Source organism: Salvia splendens, chromosome 22 (assembly GCF_004379255.2).
Source record: "Salvia splendens isolate huo1 chromosome 22, SspV2, whole genome shotgun sequence".
Taxonomy (NCBI): domain Eukaryota; kingdom Viridiplantae; phylum Streptophyta; class Magnoliopsida; order Lamiales; family Lamiaceae; genus Salvia; species Salvia splendens.
This window is the reverse complement of record NC_056053.1, coordinates 5,461,434-5,472,593: the sequence shown is the minus strand read 5'-3', so window position 1 is coordinate 5,472,593 and position 11,160 is coordinate 5,461,434. Positions and strand designations below refer to the sequence as shown.

Sequence of the window (11,160 nt, the reverse complement as noted above, 5' to 3'; positions counted from 1 at the left end):
ATGTGCAGGCTATTGACATTTGATGTTCAGGCTATTGAAGATAATACCCCCGAGTTGACATAATCTACTAGCTGTTAACATTTTGAAAATGTTGTGGATGAGTGGCTGAAAATGCATCTCAATTCTCAATTAAGCTAAAAAATCCCAATCTAACAGGACCATAGGGTTGTCATCAATTGAGCCTTTTGGGCCTAATTGAGAATTAAGATGCATTATCAGCCACTCATTTTTTCATAATGAGTGGTCTAGAAAATGCCACATAGATTTTATTTTTGAATTATTTTATTACAAAAGGGTAGAATGGTCCACTTGATCGCCACCAGATGCAGCAGGGTTCATCTCCAAAAACCCAAACTTGAAATCCTCAATTTTCACCCAGATGATCAATTTTCACACAGATGCTCATGGCCGGCGAGAGCGGCGTCACCCCCATAGACCGCTTCGACGCCTCAAAGTTCCCCACGCGGTTCGGCGGCCAAATCAGGGGTTTCCACGCAAAGGGCTACATCGACGACAAAAGCAACCGGATGCTAGACGATTGCTTGCGGTACTGCATTGTTGCCGGGAAGAAGGCGCTTGAGAGCGCGGATCTCGGCGGCAAGAGGCTCAACAAGGTAAATTGGCGATCTCTAGTGCTCGGTTCGGTTTCGGTTTTGGGGAATTGCGGTTTTAATTGGGCGTTTTCTGGTTCGATTTTGCTTGGTTTTGTTTCGAGTGGCTGTTAGATTCGTTCATGAGCAGTTGATTGGTTGAATTGGATGAAGCTGATCGAATTGCTTAGCATCATTGATTGAAATTTGAATTAGAAAGCGGAGACCGTAGAAATCCGATTCAAATGCAGCTCAAGGTGGAGGAGGAAGGCGACGGCGGCGGGGGCAGGGAAAAAGCGAGCGCCGAAGGATTGGGAATAGATGAGCCTGAGTGAGAAGGCGGTGGGGTTGTATGTCGACGAGAAAGGGTTGCTGTTTTGGCTCAACAAATTCACATACGCTTCCATCTTCATCGTGATTGGGGGATGGATTCTTTTCTGGTTTGTGGGTCCCGCTTTGAACTTGTAGATGAATTTGTGAAATATGTAGATGAATTTGCTGGAGAAGGTTTGGTCGATCCTCACTCAAATCGAAGATCTGTACCTGTTGATGGATCCGGATGATTTCTTGTGGCTGAAAAATCAGCTCGCGATCAAAGCGAGTTCTGATTCGGAACTCTTCTGCTTCAGATCTCGCGAACTCGTGGAGGTGACGAAATCGTCCAAGGATCTGAGGCACAGTGTGCCGGTGGTGTTGGAGGTGGAGGTGGATGTGGATCTGAGCGGTGGACGTGGATCTGAGCGGTGGACCTAGGATACAGAATGCGCCGATGGAGCTGTACAGGAGAAAGGAGGAATCCGCGAAAATCAATATCACAAGTTGTTGACAAGCTGTTGACATTTTGCTATAAGTTGTTGACATTTGATATGCAGGCTATTGACATGTGTTGTACCATGTAGTCAGAACTTGTGTCAAATAAAAAATTAAGATAAAATAGTTGTTATTTTTTAATTACAAGAATTATTTTTGAGTTGTTGACACTATATACAAGTTGTTGACAAGCTGTTGACATTTGATATACAAGTTGTTGACATTTTGCTATAAGTTGTTGACATTTGATATGCAGCCTATTGACATGTGTTGTATGATCATGATGCCAGAACTTGTGTCAAATAAAAAAATTAAGATAAAATAGTTGTCCAGAATTTGAAACATGAAAAATATTTTTAGATTAATTAATTATGAAAGGACAGAATGGTAAGAAGAGCAAAAGAGGAGAATCCTTCAACGGCGATCGGCATTCCAAGGGCGAAAACCACCGCGGCGGTCCGCCATCCGATCTACTAATCAGCTCTCTACTCTGCTCGAAGTAGTCTCTCAAAGTCGAGCGCCGCTCCTCCGTCCCCGCCTCCAGCGCTCCGCTACTCTGCTGCTTCTTCCCCACGACTCCATTGTCGGAAACGGAGAGAGTTGCCTGCTTCTCCGTCCGAACAGCTGATGCGGAAACGGAGAGCTTGGATTTGAAGATTGGGCTTATTTTCAGGGTGGCATCGCGGCGGGTGGTCACGGATAGATACCGGCGGCGAATGCTGCAGTGGCCATGGATTTGGCGATTTGGGCGATTTTTGTGAGATTTCTCTCGAATTTCAACGATTACTCAGCATTCACATGATTTTGTCTCTGATTCAAATCGAAATCTCTCCTATTTCTTCTCGGGTTTAGGTTTTTGTGAAATTTGGGATGAAATTCTTTACAGATTGTGAGAATCTGCGAGGATAGACCGTGGTGTAGTGAAGAAGAGGATAATTTTGGTTTAATTGGTATTTATGGTGTAGTGAAATCGGGAAGAACTTGCCGGCGACGACAGAGGAAGCAACCCGCCTGCTGTGGCGGATCAGTATTTTTCCTTCACAATAAGACCTTGACTTTTCTCACTTTCCCCATTTCCTCCGTCAAATTCTCTCTCCACCGCTGTGTCGCCGACGTGATTCTCCTACCCTCAATTGTTACCGTGTTTGAACTTTTTGCAAAACTTAATTATTGATTCGAGTATGGATTTGGAGGTATTAGGCTTTGCATTATCAATTGTGTTGGATGTGAACTGATTTGAGAGATTGATTTTCCAAATTTTGCTTTTGTTATAGGATTTGAACTTTTTGCAAGCTTAATTATTGATTCGTTTATGGAATTCGAAGTTTTAGGATTTGGATTATCAATTGTGTTGGATGTGAGCTGGATTGGGGAATCAAGCTTAATCATAATACACTCTAGGTGTTTGGTCATATTCCTCAGTTGGGAATTAGTTGCTAAGACTTAGATTCAAGATTTAGCTCTCTCCCTTTTTTAATGTCAACTACGCACATATAATGTCAATTACATATATAATCTATGTCAACTACACACATATAATGTCAACTACATATACAATTCATGTCAACTACACACATATAATGTCAACTATGTGTACAATCCACGTCAACTACATATACAATTCATGTCAACTACACACATATAATGTCAACTACATATACAATTCATGTCAACTGTACACATATAATGTCAACTATGTGTACAATCCATGTCAATTACATATATAATCCATGTCAACTAAATACATATAATGTCAACTACATATATCTATATATATTATATGTAAAATGTTGTTGCTGACATAAATAATATAGGTCGTTGGCATGAAAATATTTGTTGTTGACATTAATTATTTGTAAAATGTTGTTGTTGACATAATAGTTGACATAAATAACGTTTGTTGTTGTCATCGTAGTTGACATAATGTCTCTGTAGTTGACATCGCGCGAAAATGACAATTATCCCCCTAGTTACATAATGTCTATGTAGTTGACATCGCGCGAAAATTGTGAATAAATGACTGAAAATGCATCTTAGTTCTCAATTAGGCCCAAAAATCTCAACCTAACAGCACCCTATATATATATATCTTCATAGGCAAAAAAATATAAAGAGAATTGAATTGTTATTATTCGTTGACTGATTTATTTCCATGTTTGTCCACTAGAATAAAACTATAAATAATGGATTCGAATAAAATGTGTGCATACACAACACTCACAAATGCACACACTGTAGTTCGTTCTTCTAAACCAAATACCATTGCGTTAACACATCATTAACATTATAATAATATATTAATATATCCTTTAAAAATAAAACAAAGTTATATTGTTAGTCTTGATTCCATTAAGATATAAAAGGATTTTTATTATTTGAACACAACTAGCAAATATGATCTCATTCAGTCGAGTCATGTGTGGCTTTTCAAAATCATAAATAAAAGATTAAAAAGCTGGTGTCTGAGCAATTGAAGTTCTCTACACAATCTGAATGAATAGACGGAATGATACAACGCTATATCCATAAAGAATTTTATGACACAACACAATAACACACCACTGTTTGTAGACAACGAATGTGAGGGGTCCGTCTCGACTCTTAAGAACAACACGAGGCGCTGGCCGGCCTCTCAGCTGTTCGATCCACAAGGACCATGCCTCATGGGTTCGGCATCGGATTCCATGAATGTATGTAAAGAAAAGGAGAGATGCTTGCATCGGATTCCACTTTTTTATCTGATTTATTCCCGGCAAGAGCCATGACCATATTTGGGTTGCCTAATGCCACAAAGAAAAAGGGTGTGAAAGCAGGAATGGCGAGAAAGGTAAAAAGTACTCGAAGAAAAACAAACAGATGAATGTTTATTCTTACTTTCGAGCTACTACATAGTACATATAACTTAGTTCATCGTATTCAAAGGGCTAATCTGAGTTCAATATTTCATCTTATACTGTTCATGAAGCAAAATTGAGTAGTTTAAGGTCCACTTTATACAGATATCTCTCAAAACTTGGAGTATGCACTCCACATAACACAGCATTCATTAAACTTGATTCTTAACTTACTTGCTTAGTTACGTCATAAACAATAACAGCAGCCGCAGCTCCTCTGTAATACATTGGAGCGATCTGTACCGTAGAAATCAATTTACTTCACACAAAAACAATCACAATCACCAAAACCGGTATCATTTCTTGCCAGATTTATACCTCAGCCCAACTGGAACAAAAAATGGGCAATTGATGCAAACCCAATAACATTAACATTTTTTTTCCAGCACAATCGATATAAAGCTAAATTTTCGTTTTTATTTGAACTTTTGTTTTCAATCAAGATTAAGTTTAACTTTATAAGCTTGTAGTATAAAATATTTTTTTGGAAATTGGATCACTTGCCAAATTGGACTTTGGAGCAAACCTGATGTTTTTATTATATATACAAAAATGCTCCTTTTCTTAATCATATTTTAAATATATTTATGCATAATATTTTATATATGGAGTAGTATTTCTCACAAAAATTTCCTTTCTACATATCGAATTATTAACATTCTTCAGTTTCAAACTTTTTTCAAGAATTTTGAAATTGTTGGACAGAAATAAAATAATATTGTAATGGAAAAATAAAGTTAAGCAATGGAATGAGCTAGCTAGTCAATTATTGCACAACTAACTTTAGCGGTCCAAAGGAATAAAATTGAAGAAATCACACATGATATTATTTGGTCAAACATTCATATTGAAGTTTGGTCACCAAAACCTCCTTTAAAATTCAATGATCATCATATTAGAAGGTGAATATTTTTGGTGGGACTCAACTTATATTTATTATGATGTCTTTTGGAGTTAGGCAAGTCATCAATTTCCACAAACTGATTAAAATAAACCCATTGTCTCATCACCCTATTGTGAAATGTATTAAATGTATGTTCAATATAAGCATGTATTATTCTCTTGTTTATATAAAGACAACGAATAGAGTATATATAGATTGATATTGCCTAAAATATACTGATTTCAACATTGGCCATTTATTTACGTCCATGTGAGTATGTTATACCCACTTTTTAAGCTAGGTTTTTATTTCGTTTAGGTGTTGTTAGGTTTCATTTCATGTAGTTCTACTCCGATTTAAGTTTTATTATCGGTATTAAGCTATGATATCAAGCAAATGGTATCACAGTATTGCTAGTCATAAAAACATAGTACTCCCTCCGTCCGTGAATAGGAGTCCCATTTTTCCATTATAGTCTGTCCGCAAATAAAAGTCCTGATTCATTTTACTATAAGAGTGTCCACAATAGGGGCCGCGACGGCGCCGCAACTCCCTATAGGGGTGGAAATGGCGGGCAAGGCCGGGGGGAGGGGTTGGAAAGGCGTGGCTACTCGGCAGGGACGCGGCATTGACCTTGGCGGCCAGATTTTTATTTTTATTTTTTTATTTTTTTCAGATTTTTTTTATTTTTTTCGGATAAAATAATGTGATTTGTGGCTCTGGACAAGTCCACTATTGGGATGGACAAGTTTTTTGTGGATGTGTCTTGGGCTTGTCCACATTATTGTAGGGTCTCACATTCCACTAACTCATTCCACCTACATTTCAATTAAAACTAATATCTACATGTGGAACTCATATTTCACTAATTTTTTTCCATCCACTTTTCTTAAAATTCGTGCCGCCAAAAAATGAGACTCCTAATGACAGACGGAGGGAATATCATTCTTTTTCTCTATATATCGTAATCCTATTCCACTCTTGGAAGGGAAATTTCGAAGTACATATTAACCATTTTTCAATACATATTATATGGGTTGATTAGAAATAACCAAAATTATAATTTAAAATGTTTTTTTTTCTTTAAACTAACAATGTTCATGACACGAGGATTATCCTTTAAACTTATGTGTGACAATGTGAGTGGGCGACCATTATATATCATTTCAGTTTCTCTTTTCATGGTACATTCAATGTTTATACATACTATTCTGTCCAAAGAATATTCTACAAATATATGTGTTGATGACGTATATAATATAATCCACTTACTACACTAAAATATAAAAATTAATTATCACTTTTGTCCCAAAATTATAGCTCGTGTGCCTTTCACGTCGGCCCCAAAATTATAGTCCGGTTTCTTTGTATAACGAAATGTTAAATCATTTTTTTTCACAATAAAAATAAAATACTACTGTACCATAAAAATATATGCACTTTTTATTTTGTCTATTGTAAAAAATATGTGCATTTCATTTTTGAAAAGTTATCGATCCCAATTTATTACCCATATGCATCAATTTATTTAAAACCTATATCACTATTAAACACTACTAATAACGTGGGTCTCACACTACTTTAACTATCATTCTGCTCTTCTTTTTTATTTTAGTAATTTTGTCTTAATTCTCGTATTATATTAATTGTTTATATTTTTATGGAAAGGGGGGGAGGAAGTAGTTAAAAACATTGATTGAATATGAGACTAGACTAAATACATTAACCTCGACAATCTAACCATAGATGAATAGTTAAAATGTACTACAAAGGAATGAAGCATTTTGCTTGGATTGAATTAAAATTTTTATTGGGAGTAATAAATAATTAGTGGAATTGGAGAGCCCCACGAAGAAGTGAGTGTGTGTGAGGGGACAAAGTGTATAGGAAAGTTGATTGAGCCACGAGACATTGCCTTACTTTAAAAGGAGAGTAAACAACAAGTCTTTGTTGCCTTTCGCAATTTCGGATCTTTCAGCTTTGACTCAGATCCATTTTTCATTTTCTAATCAACATTAATTCTTATACTTATCTCATTTCTTATCCATTTTTCATTTTCTAATCAACATTAATTCTTATACTTATCTCATTTCTTCTCTCATGTTTGGCTATCACCAAATCTCGACTTCTAGATGGAAAAATGAATGGCTAGGATTGAAAGAGATAGATTAACCATATGTATACATTGAATTGGTAAAAATGTCATAATAAGTTCATTATAATAATTGATCTCAATACAAAACATAGGTTAATTCTGATTATGAGATTTGTCAATCTGATAATTAATAATTATTAAAAAATATACGAAAGAGCATTATTGACTAGTTTTAGATCATTTATAAAATTCGGATTTAAGGTCATTTTAAAATTATTTTAAATCATATTTACTCAAATGACCTAAAAATAAATTAATAATAACTTAAAAAATGACCTTAGTTAGTTCTGCATTTTATATATATTAAGATTGAATTTTGCATAAATCATAATCATCGTTCTAAGTTAAAGTTTATTATGCAAACATGAGGTAACTCAAATCCTTGGGTGTAATTAATGAGGTAACTCAAATTCTTGGGTGTAATTAATTATAGGATAAAGAGTCACATGTTGAGATTTTAAATTAAACAAAAATATATATTTTTATAAAATATTTAATCAGTTACTAGATCTATATATCATTGTTTTGGCTACTACTAGGCTTGAGGCAAAAAACCAACCTATACCATGATAAAATGCTTGATTTAATTAACACTCAAGATCCCATAGAGATTCAAATTTGTGCTTTCACTTACTTTAAAGCTTCAATTTTCCTGTTTGAAAGCTATTGTTGTTTGTTTAGATGCAGTGACATTTCGATAAAAATTATCCTAAATTAAAAAGAAACTGATTGATTCTTCATTTTCTTTTATCATCTCCTTTTCAATTTCGAGTGATAATGGATTTTGCACCAATTAATTAAGTTATTGGTTTTTATAATGCTATATCCAGTGTCGCATTCAATAATCACTACTTAAAAGATGCATGGATATATTCAAATTGACTACTAAATTAACTATTGTGAACTTTAGACTAATACGTCCAAGCTAATTTATAAAAAAAAAATTAAAGATCACTTATCAATCGATGACACACATCAATAATAATCTTTGAAGAAAAAGAGCCTTATTTCGAGACAATTTGTGTAACAATGTTGCATTGTTTCTCATCATCAATGGGTGACTTCGCAATTACCAATTTAACTATGCAAGAGTTATAAGTAACCTTTTTTGGTGTAATATCCCATCAATATTTATCATGGAATGAAATATCTCAATCCATGCCACAACTATACGACCTTATATATATATATATATGTTTGAAATTTGAAATATCAAGCATATATTATGTAGAATATGTGAGACGCACAAGTTCTAGCTAGATTCAAGCTTATATTTCAACATCGTTTGTTACTTTAATTGGTGGCATTAATATAAGTTTTAAATTTAAAATTTAACTAGTAAAACGCTCACACAAAAATTAAATTTGAGAAAAATACGTAGTGTTTTACTAGCGGAATCGAAATTATCTTCCCCACTATATACCCGCATATCTTATATGAGCACCATCCATGAACACCATGATAGTAGAATACACATTTAGCATCGTTTGTTTTATTTTAATAAACCAAAAGTTATTTTAAATACTTTAATTTTACAAATGTCATTAATATCAAAACTCGAATTATTTGTTTTCTCTATGACTTTAAATAAATAAATAAATAAATAAAATGACATATCAATCTTTGATTTTTATGAAATTTTTAAATATAAAAATACCAGTAATATTTTTAACTATATTGTAATAAAATTAAATCAGTAAAGTAAAACAAAGAAATGCTAAATATGTCAATTGAGTATGATTCTCACGGATAATAAGGTATATTCAAGATTATTTTGTAAATTATACCTCTTATATAAAACATTTTTCTCGTCCAATGAACTAGGGTCAATCTACACGTACAATTTCCCATCTTTAATGTAGTAGGAGTATTAGTAGTTTTAAATTTTTAAATTTAAATAAAAAGAGATTGCATTTATTTGTGAATCTGTAGCACGTGCGTCCCCAAAGTTAACACTAATCAAACAAAAAGAAAACATTACTATAAATAATGGTAGCATTACATTATTTAAAATTTTAATTAAACTATAATAGATGATGAGTTGGCAGCAAAGCATATTGATATTGGGAATGCAATCCAGTCAAAGCAAATGCAATAGGAATCCTGATAAGGCCGATTCATTCAAACCCAAATACTGTCACAGTCAAACGCTTCGCTGTCACTTTAATATACTTTTTTCTTATATAAAAAATATACTTGAATTAAAGTATTATGCTTGTTTCTTTATGTTTAATGGGTTCCACCATTATTTAGTCTTGTTTTTTAGAAATGAAAATCTTTCTATTCATTTCTAGATTACAAGGGAAATGTAGAAATTTTACCCATCATTATTGAAAGACTAGTTTAACCTCTTGGCATAAGAAGAAGTTGATGACGATTTTTTGAGTTATTTATATATATTCCCTCCGTTAAGAAATAAATATCACGCCTTGGGTGATGACTCAAGATTTTAGGATGTGTTAAATAAGGAGAGATCAAATATAAATTTTTATATTAATGTAAAGAATTATTTTTTTCTAAAAAAATATTATGGGATAAGTTAAAAAGGAAAGTGAAACATAAATAGGGGTTAGGGACACAAGGGGTATTAAGTAAGATACACTTTATGGTGTGGATAAAATTAGGTATCCTAATACCTAATGCGGAACCCAAAATCTCTAAAATATTCTACCTGATACCCGATCCGCATGTGAATTTAGGTATCATAATACCTTCTGCGGCATGCAGGTACTCAAATTTGACTAATCAGGTACCTGCAAACCCGGAATTATTATGTTTCAGATTTATTCTATTTTATAGTATAAATTATATAAATAAATTCCTTCTTTTGAATAAACCATCGCATAATACTTCTAAATTATACAACATTTCTTTTTCTTATCATAACACTAGCATATGAATTCATATACATGCATAATGTGTGAAACCAATAAAGATTAAAACATGGTCATTTACATGAGCTTAGGGGCATATATGTCATTAGCTAAAAAATTACTGCACGCAAATTCAATAAATTTACATGCCTCGCACGTGCGTGGCGCGCTGTTCCACTCGTGGATCCCTGCTACCAGATAAATTTTCTAACATCATAAATAAATTATTATTTCTATATTTTTAATAGGAAGAAAAATAAATCATGCATTATTGAATTTAGAAATTTCACCCATTCTATTTTATTTATTGGTGAGGCATTTAATTCTCATCCCGTTACAGCTATACGCCTACACACTTTTTCTCTTCTTATTTATCCATTTCTATTAGAAAACAATTCATTTCTTGACAAATATTCAATTAAATATATGACATCTTTTTCTCTTTAATTAAATTACAAATAATCAACAAATTATGAATTATAACTTACCTGTAGTTTTCAAAAGTGCCTCGGAATTAAATAAAGTTTGTAATGCTCTTCAAATTTGTGGATTTGAAAATTTGTAGTTACATCAACATAGATTTAAATTTAATGCATGGAATGAGCAAAGGGCTCGAGTCTTGAAAGCCTATAGTAATGTAATTTAATTAATCAAGAATTCATTATAATAATTGCTACTTTATGAAGGAAAAATGCTTTTTATGTAGCTAATTAATTAATATCATAACGTGGCGCAATTTGATTGGGTTGTGACGAAAAGCAGTCAAAACCACACGGGAGTACAGTCAAGGCAACACTGTCACGGTGGTCAAGTGTCCTTTGCATCATTCACTTTTCTATTTATTACTCTTAATTCAAAAACCTAAAAATTAATTATTATTTTATTTCTATTTTATGGGAATTTCATATCTGTATTAAAATACACTGTTGAAGTTCGCATTTTGGCTGTTTCAAGG

The 11,160-nt window shown here is 33.3% G+C and overlaps 1 protein-coding gene across 1 annotated transcript; it reads left to right on the top strand.

Moving 5' to 3' along the window:
• The first annotated feature begins 404 nt into the window (after positions 1–404).
• LOC121786634 (nematode resistance protein-like HSPRO2) lies at positions 405–1,343 on the top strand. Its single transcript, XM_042185268.1, has 2 exons — positions 405–614; positions 1,080–1,343. Exons 1-2 carry the CDS (start codon positions 405–407, stop codon positions 1,341–1,343), a joined length of 474 nt encoding a protein of 157 aa, XP_042041202.1.
• Positions 1,344–11,160: the final 9,817 nt, after the last annotated feature.